The 17,606-nt window shown below is 37.4% G+C and overlaps 1 protein-coding gene across 4 annotated transcripts in view; it reads right to left on the bottom strand.

Moving 5' to 3' along the window:
* MAP4K3 (mitogen-activated protein kinase kinase kinase kinase 3) overlaps window positions 1-17,606 on the bottom strand; it is a 188,724-nt gene that overhangs the window by 81,883 nt on the left and 89,235 nt on the right. For all 4 annotated transcript variants that reach the window (XM_060309558.2, XM_030857860.3, XM_060309559.2 and 1 more), the window contains exons 3-4: window positions 14,725-14,815; window positions 3,903-3,967 (exon numbers count right to left, since the gene is read on the bottom strand). In XM_060309558.2, coding sequence (XP_060165541.1) covers window positions 3,903-3,967; window positions 14,725-14,815 — 156 coding nt within the window. The remainder of the gene's footprint in view (window positions 1-3,902; window positions 3,968-14,724; window positions 14,816-17,606) is intronic.

Raw genomic sequence — 17,606 nt, 5'->3', positions numbered from 1 at the left:
TGGTGTATGATCCTTTTAATGTGTTGTTGGATTTTGTTTGCTAGTACTATGTTGAGGATTTTTGCATCTATATTCATCAGTGATACTGGTCTGTAATTTTCTCTTTTTTGTAGTATCTTTGTCTGGTTTTAGTATCAGACTGATGGTGGCCTTGTAGAATGAGTTTGGGAGTGTTCCTTCCTCTGCAATATTTTGAAAGAGTTCGAGAAGGATGGGTGTTAGCTCTTCTCTAAATGTTGGAAAGAATTCACCTCTGAAGCCATCTGGTCCTGGACTTTAGTTTCTTGTAAGATTTTTAATCACAGTTTCAATTTCAGTGCTTGAGATTGGTCTGTTTATATTTTCTATTTCTTCCTGGTTCAGTCTTGGAAGGTTGTGCTTTTCTAAGAATTTGTCCCTTTCTTCCAGGTTGTCCATTTTATTGGCATAGACTTGCTTGTAGTAGTCTCTTAACGATGCTTTGTATTTCTGTGGGGTCTCTTGTAACTTCTCCGTTTTCATTTCTAATTTTATTGATTTGATTCCTCTCCCTCTTTTTCTTGATGAGTCTGGCTAAAGGTTTATCAATTTTGATTATCTTCTCAAAGAACCAGGTTTTAGTTTCATTGATCTTTGCTACTGTTTTGTTTCTATTTCATTTATTTCTACTCTGATCTTTATGATTTCCTTCCTTCTACTAACTTTGGGTTTTGTTTGTTCTTCTTTCTCTAGTTCCTTTAGGTGTAAGGTTAGACTGAGATTTTTCTTTTTTCTTGAGGTGGATTGTACTGCTATAAACTTCCCTCTTAGAACTGCTTTTGCTTCATCCCATAGGTTTTGGATCGTCGTGTTTTCATTGTCATTTGTCTCTAGGTATTGTCTGATTTCCTCAGTGATCTCCTGGTTATTTAGTAGTGTATTGTTTAGCCTCCATGTGTTTGTGTTTTTTACGGTTTTTTTTCCCTGTAATTGACTTTTAATCTCATAGTGTTGTGGTTGGAAAAGATGCTTGATATGATTTCAATTTTCTTAAATTTACTGAGGCTGGATTTGCGACCTAAGATGTGATCTATCCTGGAGAATGTTCCATATGCACTTGAGAAGAAAGTGTAATCTGCTGTTTTGGGATGGAATGTCCTATAAATATCAATTAAATCTGGTCTACTGTGTCATTTAAAGCTTGTGTTTCCTTACTAACTTTCTGTCTGGATGATCTGTCCATTGGTGTAAGTGAGGTGTTAAGTCCTCCACTATTACTGTGTCACTATCAATTTCCTCTTTTATAGCTGTTAGCATTTGCCTTATGTATTGAGGTGCTCCTATGTTGGGTGCACATATATTTATAATTGTTGTATCTTCTTCTTGGATTGATCCCTTGATCATTATGGAGTGTCCTTCCTTGTCTCTTGTAACATTCTCTATTTTAAAGTCTATTTTATCAGATATGAGTATTGCTACTCTAGCTTTCTTTTGATTTCTACTTGCATGGAATATGTTTTTCCATCCCCTCACTTCAGGTCTGTATGTGTCCCTAAGTCTTTAGTGGGTCTCTTTTAGACAGCATATATACAGGTCTTGTTTTTTTATCCATTCAGCGAGCCTGTGTCTTTTGGTTGGAGCATTTAATCCATTCACATTTAAGGTAATTATCAATATGTATGTTCCTATTACCTTTTTCTTAATTGTTTTTTTTTTTTTTTTTTTTTTTTGTGGTATGCGGGCCTCTCACTGTTGTGGTCTCTCGCATTGCGGAGCACAAGCTCCGGACGCGCAGGCTCAGCAGCCATGGCTCATGGGCCCAGCCGCTCCATGGCATGTGGGATCCTCCCAGACCGGGGCACAAACCCATGTTCCCTGCATCGGCAGGCGGACTCTCAACCACTGTGCCACCAGGGAAGCCCTTGGGTTTGTTTTCGTAGGTCCTTTTCTTCTCTTGTGTTTCCCACTTAGAGAAGTTCCTTTAGGATTTCGTGTAGAGCTGGTTTGGTGACACTGACTTCTCTTAGCTTTTTCTTGTTTGTAAAGCTTCTGATTTCTCTGTCAAATCTGAATGAGAACCTTGCTGGGTAGAGTATTCTTGCTTGTAGGTTCTTCACTTTTATCACTTTAAATATATCATGCCACTCCCTTCTGGCTTGTAGAGTTTCTGCTGAGAAATCAGCTGTTAACCTTATGGGAGTTCCCTTGTATGTTATTTGTCGTTTTTCCCTTGTTGCTTTTAATAATTTTTGTCTTTAATTTTTGTCAATTTGATTACAATGTGTCTCTGTGTGTTTCTCCTTGGGCTTATCCTGTCTGGGACTCTCTGTGCTTCCTGGGCTTGGGTGGCTATTTCCTTTCCCATGCTAGAGAAGTTTCTGACTATAACCTTTTGAAATATTTTCTCGGGTCCTTTCTCTCTCTCTTCTCCTTCTGGGACCCCTATAATGTGATTGTTGGTGCATTTAATGTTGCCTCAGAGGTCTCTTAGGTTGTCTTCATTTCTTATCATTCTTTTTTCTTTATTCTGTTCTGCGGTTGATTTCCACCATTCTGTCTTCCAGGTCACTTATCCGTTCTTCTGCCTGAGTTATTCTCCTATTGATTTCTTCTAGTGTATTTTTCATTTCAGTTGTTTTATTGTTCATTTCTGTCTGTTTGTTCTTTAATTCTTCTAGGGTTTGTTAAACATTTCTTGTATCTTCTCGATCTTTGCCTTCATTCTTTTTCTGAGGTCCTGAATCGTCTTCACTGTCATTATTCTGAATTCTTTTTCTGGAAGGTTGCCTATCTCCACTTCATTTAATTGTTTTTCTGGGGTTTTATATTGTTCCTTCATCTGGGGCATAGTCCTCTGCCTTTTAATTTTGTCTGTGCTTCTGTGATTGTGGTTTTTGTTCCACAGGCTGCAGGACTGTAGTTCTTCTTGCTTCTGCTGTCTGCCCTTCAATTTTTTTTTTTAATAATACATTTGAAAAATTGTTTTATTTTATTTACTTATTTATTTTTTGCCTGTTTTGAGTCTTTGTGGCTGTGTGTGGGCTTTCTCTAGTTGTGGCGAGCGGGGCTTACTCTTTGTTGCGGTGCATGGGCTTCTCACTGCGGTGGCTTACCTTGTTGCAGAGCATGGGCTCTAGGTACGTGGGCTTCAATAGTTGTGGCACGTGGGCTCAGTAGTTGTGGCACCTGGGCTTAGGTGCTCTGCAGCACATGGGATCTTCCCAGACCAGGGCTCAAACCCATGTCCCCTGCAATGGCAGGTGGATTCTTAACCACTGTGCCACCAGGGACGTCTCAGAAATAACTTTTCATGAAGCAGAAATGTTCCCATGTTTTTCCTTCTGGCTTTCTTTTGGCCATGTAGCACGGCATGCAGTATCCTAGTTCCCCAACCATGGATCCAACCTGTGCCCCTTGCAGTGGAAGTGTGGAGTCTTAACCACTGGACCACCAGGCAAGTCCCTCCTTCTGGCTTTCAAGGCTCTCTAGATCTGACCACACCCTCCAAATACACCCTAGACAGACCAGTGAGAGTGATCTAACATGTTACACCTTCACATCACTGTGCTGCTGGAGTACACTTATGTCTCTTCTTTGTATCCATGGTTTACCTATCTTTTAAAGACCAATTTAAAGCCCACTTTCTTCATTAAGCCTTCTAAAACAGTTCCAGAAAATCTATCCTTTCCTGTTTCCTATTCCAACTGAACTAACTATATATAATATACCTTCTTTAGAATTAGCAAATAATCCAACTGTGTGTAATTTCTCAACTTATAAAGTGAATGCTCCTTTCGTCTGTATATATCTTAAATTTCCTTATGTATCCAAATAGCATAATGATAAAACACACTTGCCTCAAAACAACATTAATGTTTAACATAGTAAATAACTGTATTTTAAGAATTTCTACTTAATCTCTTTCACATATACTTTGGTCTTACCATGATAAATATCCTGTAAAGAACCACCTCCACAAAACTCCATGCAAATCCAAAGTTTATCTCGCCTATAAAAAGAAAATAAGCATTATCACATTTTCATGATTAAAGTTATTTGAAGTAACAAGTATTTTAAGGTTGTATGCCAATACCTTGAAAAACCACATAAATGCAATGTGCTAAGAGAAAAGCTAATATCTATGAGTAAACGAATTACTTAACATAATGTGTTGCTGTAACTCAACCCAAGGTTTTAATCCTTAAAATACACGATTTGTAGGATGTAAAGATGTCATTTGGCACATCCAAATGAGAGAAAATGTCCCTTTAGTTAAAAAGTCCCCTCCCTCACAGTTTATCCATCTACCCTATGACTGCATTATAAAAGTTAAATGTTAATTAAAAGGTTCATACCAAAAATTACATAGAGAAGATTCATCAGAGAATAGCCAATACATCTCAAAGTGTATCACTTTGATGGCTCTTCTCATTGACAAAACAGACAAAATGTAAACTTTACCCTCATATCTAGACTCAACAAAGATCTTTCCAAAATAACCTTTGTTAAAAATTTATCACTCACTTGTCTTTAGTAGCATTTCTCTTTCACATTCACATTATAAGACAGCATAACCACATAGTCACAGGAGAAATAATTAGCAAAGCCATAATCTCTTATTCCTTTGTTGAATCATTCATTACTTCATCTCAAAATGTAACAGGAAATGTACTGTTCTTGGGGGGCAGAGATGGAATAGAAAAGTCTCTGAACTCAGCAAGCTCAGTCTAACACGGAAGAAAGATTCTGCCTTAATAATATGTTGGTGTCTCTTACCACTGCATTCACAGTGCCTAGAAGGATACCAGTAAATGAATACTTATTTCATAAATGAATGAATGCATGAGTAATTGAAATAATAAACAAATCGATTAGTACCAGGATCAGCAAATTATGGCCAGTGGGCCAAATCTAGCCTGCTGCCTGATTTTGTACAGCCCAGGGACTATGAATGGTTTTCATATTTTTAAACGGTTGGGGGGGTGGTTTCAAAAGAAGAATATTATTTCTTGACATGTGACAATTCTGTGAAATTCAAATTTTAGTGTCCATGTAAAGTTATGTTGGAATACAGTCACACTCATTCATTTACATATTATCTATGGCTGTTTTTGTACTAAAACAGCAGAGGTGAGCAACTGTGACAGAGAGAAACATACGAAGTCCACAAAGCCTAAAATATTTACTATATGGTCATTTACAGAAAAGGTTTGCTGACCCTTGGACTGTATTATAGTTTGATTAATGCACAATTCAGGCATGTATAAAGTTCTGTGAGAACCCAGAGGTAAAAATAATTAGGAGAGTCAATGGAAATTTTAAGGGAGGAAATAACATTTGAGTTGGGTCTTGAAGTTAAAGTAGGAATTCACCACTAAGAGACAGGGAAAGGGCCTGTGCAAAAGAATGAAAATTTGATGACACATTTTAGAGACCGTGGGTGATTTAGCGTGAGTTGAACTCAGGCTACCTGAAGGGAGAATGGCAGGAAGTGAAGCTAGAATAGGCTGAGGTCATACTGTAAAACAGTGGTTGGTTTGTATATTCCTCAGTTTAGTTACTTTCATCTGGATAGTCTCTAGTTTGTCAATGTCTCTTAAAATGTGGCACCCAGAATCAAGTACTAGTCTGAATACTGCATGAACAGTGCATTAACAAGTGGAGCTGTTATCAGGATTGGACCACATATGGCAGTGGTGGTGTGATTAAGCAGACCTGAGAGGTGAGCTGACTTGGTTGGGTGTGATGGACCATGCACCATATATCAAGGGAACACAACCTGTCAGTGTGAAGGTCAGCAAACTTAAAAGAGTACAGAGTAAAAAGTACCATGATTCTAGAGGCAAAGCTGAAGATAGTGAAGCCCAGAGAAAGAAATCAGGACCTCAAATTCACAGGTGGTCCACATACCAGTGAAACTGAGTCATGACTGCTGATGGTAAAGTATGACCTAGTTGCCCAGTGGCCTGGTTTGAATAACTCACAGAATGGATGCCTGGGGGCTGGCAGATGCATGGTCTCATCCAAAACGATGAAGGCATTTATGACTGGTGACTGTTACACAGGGAGAAATCTAAATCCCCCTGAGAGTCAAACAATTATGTCCTTTATGTGAACACTTCTATTTCTTATTAACTTCAGCTTCTTAGCAACTGCATTCAACTGCTGGTTTGCAGTTTGAAGTTAACTAAAACCTCTAGATCTTTTTTTACATAGAAGTGGTCAGATGAGTTTCCTTTCTAGCTCCCTATTTGTATATCTGGTTCACTGAAACTATGCACAGGACCTTGTCCTTATTTGTTAAATTTCATCCTTAAAAGAAAAAAAAAAAAAGAAGTTTTCACATGCATCTTATTAGCTCTCCAATTATTTTACTTAAAATAATTGGAGACACTATTGTGACACTATTTCTAAGTGTAAATACACCCCTCCTACCCCACGCTCCAGAAGTCGTTGGTTAGAAAGCCCCTAATCAGGAGCAAGAGCTTTGCGTATAAACTATGTGGACCTGCACTACTGAGTTTACTAATGAGCTTAAGGAGCATTAGGAGTAACTTTTCCACTGGTGACATGAATGGCACTCTAACTACGTAGACTGCTCAGAATGACCATTTCGCACCTCTCTGTGCCGCTGCTTAAACTGAGGTATAAAACTGGCAAGTCTATCAACCAATATTCTTTGAAATGATGCTTAGACTCCAATTTAATATGTGTAATGCAGGATTTCATAGCCTGATCTCTCTAGACTGAGTCCTTCCTCTAGAACAGTGATTCTCAAAGTGCGGTCTGGAGGCCTCTGAGAGTCCTGGAGATCCTTTCAGGGGGTCAGCAAAGTCAAACTCATTTTCATAACAACACTAAAAATTATTTGCCCTTTGCACTCTGTCTTGAAAATACAGTGGAGTTTTCCAGACACTACAGGAGCAGGAAGTGTGATGATGATGTCATCCCTCTGACAGCTACTGGAATATGTGCTTCTGTATTCTTGTTTCAAATGTTTCTCAATTTTAATATCTAATATAGTAAATATCAATAGATACAACCCACACAAACCAAAGCTCTTTGGGGGTACTCAATCATTTTTAAGAGTGTAAAATAAAAGGGGTTCTAAGACCAAAGTGCTTGAGAACTACTGCTCTAAAATATTTTCACATCTGCTGCACATGAAACTTTCATATAAAATTCCTGCCTCAAGGGCTTAAGCAACAGGCAGCAGGGACTTCTCACATCTCACAGAAACTGGCTGAATTGTTTTGGGGTCTGCTCAGGATAAGTAAACTGCTTAGTAAAGGACCTGGACTATATGCCCAATAAACGTAAGCTGTTTTCTACTCCTTTTGTTATATTTTGTCTTGTTGTGTTTTATTTATGTGAGGCACCTTAAACTGCTCCTGGAACTCAGTGAAGGTGTAATTAAGTAAACTTGCCTTTTTCTTTTCTTTAAGAAAAAAAATAGAAGAGAGATGGGATTGATTTGACATAACTTCTTACTAAAGTAATGCTAATCACCACTTCCTTCCTATAAGCGCTCACTAATTATGTGATTAATAATTTATCTTAGATGTTTGCTGGGGACAGATGACTGACATCAAGTTTAACAGTCTGTATTTTCTAGAAATCACCTTTTCCTTTCCTTTGCAAATTGGTCAATGCTGATCACTAATCTTTTGACACCCCTCCTATTTGTCAAGACACTCACGACAGTGGATGGCAATCATGTCTGCTATATTTTCAGTATAGTAATGAGATATAATTTATATAAATCTAAAAGGCTTACATTCATTTAAAGTGTCTGGTGCTCTATAATTATCTAGTCACCTATCTGTACTTCAATTCCTTCTTAATAATGCTTTTATTAAGCATTATTTTCCTACCCTTTCCAGTTTGAAAACAATTCTCCTTGTAAAGAAAATGGATGCAGGAAATGAGTTCTCTGCTTTCTTACATATTTCAATATTATACCATCCTCTACTTGAAGCTGGTCTACCTCCTTTCCCACCTTGCTTAAAAACACAATTTTCTGTTCACTCTATGTAAAATGACTTTCCAACTTACAGACTGAGAAAAAAAAATCATAATTATATATTTAATACTTTACCTTTTAAGATGCCTAAAACACTTTACCTTTACAACATTCTATTTAGTTAAGTCTGCTATTATCAAAAACGCCTGAATATTCAGAGTCTATTAGAAAAATGACTTCCATCTGTTCTAAGAATGTCTCTCTTGTGATGGTAAATCTGCATTTGCTTTTGGTCACTCACCAAGCCATCTGCCTAACGGGAAAGGACTTGAATCAGATCAGTCCATTCGATGCAGGCCAATAAATTACAAAATCTCTGTCCCTGGGTATCTGAACTAAAATAAAATTAATCACTGAGGTAAATATACAATATATCACTATTAATTCTCTGGCTCAACAAATCCTTATAATTCTTCTTTCTTATTCTGTAAAATTATCTTTCTATCTGACAAGGAATAGAAAAATAAGTAGAGGGGGGAAAAGTTCACTATTTTCATCTTCTAGTTCAATGTTTACTAGAGCATATAGGAACTAACATTCTAATAACTATTTCATTAAATTAAAGAGGTTATCATTTCTAAAACACACCTTTTAATCTTCCCACACTGAACTAAGTATAATTATTTATGTATTTTGCCCAAATATAACATGATTTAAAAAGAAAAATAAAATATGAGCATGATCACCAAGGATAAACAGCTCTCAAATGTCTGCTAGAAACTAGCAGACCAGTCACTCCCCCGGGACAGGATGCCTAGCCATGCCCCACACTGCTGTACCCTGTACTTTACTGTAGGTTATCTTGTTGACCAAAGCACTTGCCAATGGCTACTCCATCACATTCAGCAAAATAATTCAACTGTAACCTCAACTGTCAATGTGAAAAACGAAAAGTTTAATAACTGCTAGATGTTTTAGTTTAGGATAGCTGTTAATGTGTGCTGAATTAAAATGTTTTGGTTCATTTTTAAACAAATAGGCAAAAACGACCGCATTCCAAAAAGTTATACGTAACCCATCCACCTTCTTCCCCTTTAACAATGAGGGGTAGCTATGTATTCAGAGGATACAAGGTGACCTATTTCTCTATAATTGTACTTAACACTCCCAGTTTGGCATAATATTTGACAAAGAATGGGTCACTGGACAGCAGTCCTATGTGAAGTATGTTCCCCAAAAGAAACCACTGCACAGTTAAATCAGTTTTAGAAATGTCATATACTACAGTCTTCTCTTCTCTTGGAAATTAACAACGCCACTGGTATTTTAAGGTCTCTGAGAAATCCTGTGGGGGGGGAGTGGGGCACAGAATAGAAGGAGAAAGGGAAGGAGGAGGTGTGGAGAGGGAAGAAAAGGTGGGAAAAGGAGGAGGAAGATTAGAAAGAGGGGAAGAAAGGGGATGGAATGTTGGGAAGGGGAGAATGCAGAAGAGGAAGAAGGGGAAAAGATAACAGAGCAGAGGGGAGAGGGAAAATGAAGAAGAGAAAGAAGAAATACAACTTCTCTAATTTTGTTTAGTTCGCTACATCTCCCAATTATTTTTTCCATAGACCCATTTTTTCACATATCAGCATCCCTCTGAACAGATGTTCCGTAGAAATACCCCAGCAATACTGGTATAAAGAAGTATCTCATAAGGTAGTTCCACCAAATTTCTTAAAGAGGACTATTAGTGAAAAACTGGTAAAATCCAAATGCAGTATCTTAGTTTAGCTAACATATTGTACCAGTGTTAATTTCTTAGTTTTGACAAATGTCCCAGGGTTATGTAAGATGTTAACACCAGGGAAAGCTGCGAGAACTCTTTGTACTATCTTTGCAACTTTTATGTAAATCTAACATATTCCAAGATTAAGTTTCCTTTTTTAAAAAAAGACAGTAGCTGGGTATAAACTAAAGTGACTTAATTTACTTTATTTTCATAGTGTGAGCATTCAAAAACGCATTTTCAGTTAAGATTCTGTGGTTTCCCTGGCAAGTCCTGTCTCTGGCTCTAGAAAAAAAATTTCTTCCAGTTTCTATATAACTCAAGGGACTACACGTCCTGGCAAGTCCTGTCTCTGGCTCTAGAAAAAAAATTTCTTCCAGTTTCTATATAACTCAGGGGACTACCATCTCTTTCTTGGATTACTGTAATAAATGTACCGTATAAAATTAACTGACTCCTTGTCTCAATACCCTACACCCCAAGTCCATCCCCCCATAGAATATACTACCTCTGTGTTAAAACCTTCCAACAAGTATGCTCAATACATATAGGTCCTAATTAAGGCATAAAAGGTTTCTTTTTTGCCTAAATCTCCACAGCCTTAACCTGCTGAACTACACCCTTTCCCCTTAAACTCTAATATGAGATTATTTGCTATCTCCTGAACACTTCATGATTTTTTCATGCATCCATTTCCTTTGTCAGAAATTACAATTTTCTACATACATATACACACCACAGTAAATGCATACTAATCCTCTAACACCCAGTATTTGGGAATAACATCATTCAAAGAGCTCTCTCTGATTCCCTTTGACAAAATCAGATATTCTACCACATCTTTATCACTTTATATCTTACGTCAAAACGATTACTGCACCTAGCATTGCAATTATTTGCTCATGTCTATTTTTTCTATTCAATAGTAAGCTCCTTAAAGGCAAGGACTGTTTTATCTATCTTAACATCTCCAGAAATCAATACAGCACTCTAGACATCCTAAGAAATAATGTAAACACACTTTGTAAGTGGTGATGATTCATAAATATATTATTACTATGAGTTAAATCATGTTCATCTAAACTACTACTCTGGATTTCAAAGGTTTAAAATATCTGATCTAAATAAAAGTGTTATCAGTGCATGGATCTGACCTTCTGACAGCTCATCTTTTGAGGATCATTTGCTGTTAGTCAAAGCTGAGCATTATGAGTTCAGACTAGAAAGGAATGTTCCAATTTTCTTAATTTATTCTTAAAGGATATGCTGGGCGAAGGAATGCTTAGAAGAATCTGAAGTTAAGATCATTCTTTGCTTAAAAGAAGCAATCGTTTAGCTCTACTGAGAATAAAGAATAGGTCTATGGTGATTTAAATCTGTTGTTTTGTAAATATACACACAGAAATACACAGATAAAAATATTTACCACACCAGGTCTATTTACTTTAAATTCTAAACTTTCAGAGAAAAGTTTTCTCTATCCAGTTCTTGTTGTACAGTATGTGTAATTAGGCACTTAATAAACACAGGCTTTTAATGATGTTGAAGAGCAAGTAAGGACGGCCCCATCAAGAGTATCAGGCTTCTCTGTCTTACAGGAGCTCAGTCTCAATATTCCTTTGGGAAGTGAGCATAGCTCACTATAACCCTGTTATAAAATACGCTTCTGAACTTAATTATTTGCTGGTCATCTATTCAGTAAATTCATAGGGTTAAGTCTGATTTCCTGGAGGGGAAATTTATTAATGGTCAAACCACGTTACTTCAGTTTACTCAATTTTTTGGTCCAAATTTGTTATAATAGGCTATAATGCAACAAGATAGAAGGAAGAAGGTCAATAAGAACTGTATATATTTTAGGGGGTTTGTATCAAGTTCAAACAAACAAGCTCATTGCCTTCTGAAAACTCATTCAGTAATGAGAAAGAAGCCAAGAAACCATGTTCCCTCTGAGACTAAATCTGCCATTTCCGGACTAAGTAATATGTACACCAAAAAGACTGCTGGCTAGGTACCTGCAGAGCCAGGTTTAAATCCCAGCACCAACAATGAGTAGCTGGATAACCTAAAGAAGTCGTTTATCCAGCAGTCTCTCTTCTATCAGCAAAAAAAAAAAAAAAAAAGTGGGCTAAGTGACAAGACCTCTTGGTCCCTTCTAGCTCTAACACCCCACAAGGCTAATCATTATCCCATAGTCCAAATTTGCCTGAGTCTAGACTTTAATTAGTGAAGCAGGGAAGAATTTCTATAGAAGAAAAGAGCTAAAGAAAGAGAGGATTAATCGCTGTTCCACATTATACTACCAATTGCTTTCGTATCACTTTCATCAACTACACGTTACAGAATAAAATTATATGTTTAAATCAGTTTTCCTATATCAGATCATACAACTCCAAATGAACACGCTTTATTAAAAAAAAAAAAAAGAATGACCCTAATTTTGTCTGTTTCACGACGGTTTCTGGGCAGTTTTGCTCTCTGTATCCTTATACTTAGATTAAAATAAAAGTATCCTCTAAAAAAAATCCATCGAGTTACACACAAAACAGAAACTTGCACACTGTTCTGTATGTATACTATGCTTCAATTTAAAAGGTTTACTTTAAAAAAAAAGGATATTCAAAATACAGTCAGAATACATGGTTCCTGATATCTAAAAGTAAGTACAATTTTTGTTAGGCATAATCTCAAATTGGCTCTCTTGTAGCATGTCTCATGGTTAAGGTTAAAGAGTGTGTTACTACAGAGTTGTGCTATTTTGCCCCAAGTCTCAACAAAAATGAATACAAACCCAAAAGGAATTCTGTATTCCGGTAACAAGATCAAACGTTTTGCTGCCTAACCTGTGTGGGAAGGCTCTTGCCTAAGTAACCCAGAAAGTCAAATGTCCAGTTTAGCTTAATGTTACTTTTTGAATTTTGAGGGGTGGGGTGGGTGGGTGTGAAGTACTGGAAGTTTATTTGGTCAGCTTTTTTGGCAAGGAAGTAGAAAGGCCAAGTCAAAAGTCATGTGATCCATAAGCACAATACCACAGAAAGAACTAGGACCCTCCTCGGTCAATAACTTGAAATGAGACTGTGAACTAAATACTCGATGTGAAACTCTCAAACACCTTATTTGTAAAATGGAAATAATATTTACCATAGAGTAATATTCCTAAGAGCGTTGTTGAAAAGATCAAATTAGGCACTAACCTGACGGTATTTAAAAAACAGTTAACAGTAATAGTAATCATAGCAATAGTAGTAGCAATACAAGTTAACATTTATTGAGCATTTATTATGCTCTAAACATTGTTCTTAACACTTTACTTATATTTACCAACTACCCTTGTAGTTATCACATCACGTATCTATTATTATTATCCTTATTTTATAGATGAGGAAATGGAGGCACAGAGTGGTTAAGTAATTTGCCATAAGTCACAAAGTTAGTAAGTGATGGAGTCAGGACTCAACCAACCCAACCAACCTGACTCCAGAACTCAAGCTCTAAACTACCAACTATACTACTGTCTCTGTGGCAAAAAGATCATGCTCATTTCACCACACCAAGGTTGCCATGTAAGTGGGTGGGGATCTCCTGGAATAACAGGTTAGGCTTTGGATGGTCCCATATTTCTGGAAGACTCAGAACATGTTTGAGAAATTCTCAGTTCAATGGCCCTGGGGAAACACAAAAACTCTTAAAAAAAGATCTGTTTGCTCTTGGGGGAAGAAAACTTTGTAATGCTTCTCCCAAATGAGTCTAAGTAGGATCATTTTGTTAGGACCAATAACAGTGAAATAAATTGTTTTGAAGTGACAATTTACATGTGTTGGCAGAAATCAGTTATTTGTATCATGAGCTTAAATGACTGTAAGGGACTTCTTTGAGCTGATGGAGTAACTGCCTGTGCTGGGTCTGTCCATAAGATAAAAACTGATGCAGAAACTGTTGTTAGGTTGTTGTCTGAACCACCCACCATTAAAAGTTTTAAACTGGCTGTTAAAGAACCCATTCAAAATGTTTAACAGCCACTGACCTCGGGGTAGCACCTGTCCCTACGTGAACTAAAGTCCCATTAAACCCACCCTTTGACCTCGATGAAGGTGGACAATCAAAGCTATCCAAGAGCAGTTAGAATCAAGAAGAGCTGGTCCGCCTGGCCTTTCACAAGCTGGAAGGAAGAGAGGGCAGAAGTGCCCCGTCTTTTCCATATGCTGTGCCTGCATCAGAAAAGAAGTGTTTTGTACTTGGCTCACAGACAGAATGGGAGCTGTAATAAGATACATCCTTATTCTTACCCTACAGTATATGGGAACCAAACAGAAGAGTTTTTTAAATACCTAAGAAAACATTCTCTAATCCTTCCCCTTTGGAAGGAACCTTGGAAACAACTAGGTCACAGTGCTCAACTCAACTGCATACAGAAGTGAATGGAAACGCAAGATCTGGCCTTGAGGTCATCCCCTATGGAATATGACCTGGGGAACCTGGCTTGGTCCTGCCAAACCAAAACAAGGGGCGGCAAATTCAGTCCTTCTAAGTTCACTTTAGGACCTGGGAAAATAAGAAGTTAGTAAAATAATTATAATTCCTAGTCCTCTGGATAAAATGAAGGGAAGGGATGATGCAATACTTTGAGGCTAGAAGCACAAAAGAAAAAAAAGGTTCTAAAGGTTCTAATAAAAACAACAGATATACTTTGTAAATTCACCCAAGACTAGAAGAAAGGGGCAACAGAATGGCGTATTTAGATCTCTGGTCTACCACAGGAAGACTAACCATAAAAGTCAGTTTTTACTTGCCAGCTTCCTCACTGAAACTACACCCAGAATTCCCAAGAGTATAACAGACAAATCATGGACTATGGTATGGGGTACAGAATTAACATAAAGAGGTCATAAATAAAAATTCCATTCATATGAAGATATCTTATTTTCAAAGCATGAAGCAAACTACAAAACTTGGTATTAGAGCTAACTTTATTTTGTTAAATGTATTAGGTGATGGAAATCATTACTGCTTTTCATAAGGGAAACAAACAATGTACCTGAGATAGCTTCCAAAATAAGCAACAATATTTGGGTGCTTACAGTCTTTCATCATAATAATTTCTTGCTGCACAACTGCAAAGTCTTCTCCTAGAATAAAAAATAAGCAAGTTGAATATTTAGTAGGTAAATTTCAAAATGTCGATTTCTTTCAAAACATAAAAAATGTTATTGATATTATTTTTAATGACAATTTCAGTCCTATCTTGACAGAAAGTAAAGTACAATGATTAAAAAGTATGAACTCTGGTCCCAGACTATGTTGGATTCAAATCCCAACTCTGTCCCTTACTAAGCTGTGTGAACTTGGGCAAGTTACTTGACCTCTCTGTGCCAATTTCTTCCTCTGTAAAATAGGGATAAAACTAATAATAATCTATCTTATATGGCTATTGTAAGGGTTAGGTGGGCTAATGTATGTAAAATGCTTAGAACAGTATGTGACACAGAGTAAGCACTAGATAAGCATTTGCTATTATTACAATTATGCCATCATATAATTCACTAGAAATACATTATGTTTTCCCTTTCTTAGCAAATAACATTCAATATAATTTTATTTATTTATTTATTTTTGGCTGCGTTGGGTCTTCGTTGCTGCGTGTGGGCTTTCTCTACTTGTGGCAAGCAGGGGCAACTCTTCGTTGCAGTGTGCGGGCTTCTCCTGTGGTGGCTTCTCTTGATGCGGAGCATGGGCTCTAGGCACGTGGGCTTCAGTAGTTGTGGCACGCGGGCTCTAGAGCGCAGGCTCAGTAGTTGTGGCACACGGGCTTAGTTGCTCCGTGAACCCGTGTTCCCTGCATTGGCAGGCGGATTCTTAACCACTGCGCCACCAGGGAAGTCCCAACATTTAATATAATTTTGCACAAGGAAGCAATTCTTTTTTAAGTTAGGGCAGGAACCCTTATACACTGAGACTATCAAATGTACCTCCACAGCTCTTTTGGTAGAGCTGAGAGGCCTTACTCTAGCAGTACTGGTTTACCAGAAGCCCCCCCCCCCACCCCCGCACCACCACCCCTACCACAGGCTTATCCTGTATTCAAGTGCCTTGCTCCAGCTGTGCTGGGATGTAGAATGGGATTGTATTTAAGTCTGGTCAGACTATCAGCAAGTATCTCTCTCCTTCTACTCCCTCCCTGCCCAAATTCTTCAAAATAAGATCTGGCAATCCTGTAACAGTGTCACACATGTTCCTGGTTCCTGAATGAACATTTGTCATGGAGAGAGACAGAACTGCCATGAATGCAAATGTGGTAAACCAGAGACTAAGCAGAAAGAGAACACGTGGAAGTGCTTACATTGAAATCAAAGCAGCTTTGTATTACTAACTCAGTGTTTCAAGCATTATATACTATGAATAGCCTGATTAAATGTATATTAGTGGCAGAATCAAAAATAGGTTTCCCAAACTAAAGTTTAAATTGTAAATATGAGGTTGTTATGGCAAGCCCTTGACACTTCTGGCCTGGCATTTTCCTACTGTAAATGTAACAGGCTTGAAAGTAGCCTAACCATGAACCACCTGAACTCAATATCAAAACCAACCTTACTGCCCCAGTGACAAGGGAAGAAGTAGTAGAGAAGATACAGTATGTCAGATTCGTAATTTCTGCAATGAAATGGGTACAAAATCCAAGTTTTCCAAAGGGAGAATAGAAAATTTTTATGCCTTCAAAATCTCAAAAGAAAATCACTGAACTAGGATCTTCTGGGTTTACTTCCCACCAGTAAGAATTTCTGATTCAGTATATTAAGAAAAATCCAAGATAAACATAATAAGGCCATAATGAGACGAACTCCAATTTTCAGGGATATATGAAATACTTTGAAAGTTCTAAATTTTGCTTTTCACCTGCCTTTCGATTATACTTTTCCCCAATTCAGTGACTGGGTTACATGAGATCAAAGTTGATACAGTCAGCCTGAACTCTAGGACTAGTTTAATAGTTAGAGGACAGCAGCTCTCTTTCCAGGAGCAGCCCTGAAGCTGTTAGTCGTCACACAACCTCCAAGGCAGCCAGCTTTAGAATAACACTGACCTGCAGAAAACACTGAGAAGAAACATGAAAAGGGGGGAAGAAGGAAGGCACATGACCAGTGTAATTGAGCTATACTACAGGAAGCCTCATCTGCCTGGTAATTTTCAGATATACCTGTTCATGACCAATAAACTCCTTGTACTGTTTAAGCCACCTTGAGCTGTGGTTTCTATTATACCTGTAAGCATCACTGCATCAATGTCTTCATGTCTATGTCCTCACTGGAATGTTACAGCATCTAGGACAGGAATGATACCTTCATCATTTCTGTATCCCTAGCACCTAATATGCAATCAATGAAGTTGTTACCTGAATGAATCATAATAAGAGCATAATCATAATCATAGCACATAATTCTACTACATGATGACTCTAAATCAGGAGCATCTGCTTTGGGTTTAATTTCATCCAGTTATTAGCATGTTTTATACAATTGTTTGTTTGCTACTCCTGTGGTTTCACTAAAATCTATGAATGGCTTTTTAAGCCTTCAACCATGTCTTTCCCAGGAAATGTTGTTGATCCAAAGTGCATCCTTTTTGTCCTATTAAGTCATCCCCACGTGATTATGACAATGGCCAAATTAAATTCAGTATTTCTGTGGGGAAAAAATCCAAAGAAAAATTCCACAATTTGATTTTTAAAGGTAACTGAAAAAAGGTAGATTTGGGTAGGAAAAAAGAAAGCAGTTTAATACATTAATTAATCCAAAGGAGCCTAACAGAGTTAAAGGACTTTCTTCAAAGTTCAAGAGAAATACATTCTAAAGGATAAATTAATAGCCCCCCCAATGGGATGGTTAGATAATTTTGAAAAATTCTTTCCAATTCTGAGAGATT

Source organism: Globicephala melas, chromosome 12 (assembly GCF_963455315.2).
Source record: "Globicephala melas chromosome 12, mGloMel1.2, whole genome shotgun sequence".
Taxonomy (NCBI): domain Eukaryota; kingdom Metazoa; phylum Chordata; class Mammalia; order Artiodactyla; family Delphinidae; genus Globicephala; species Globicephala melas.
The sequence above is the reverse complement of the archived record's forward strand: the minus strand, read 5'-3'. Positions and strand labels throughout refer to the sequence as shown.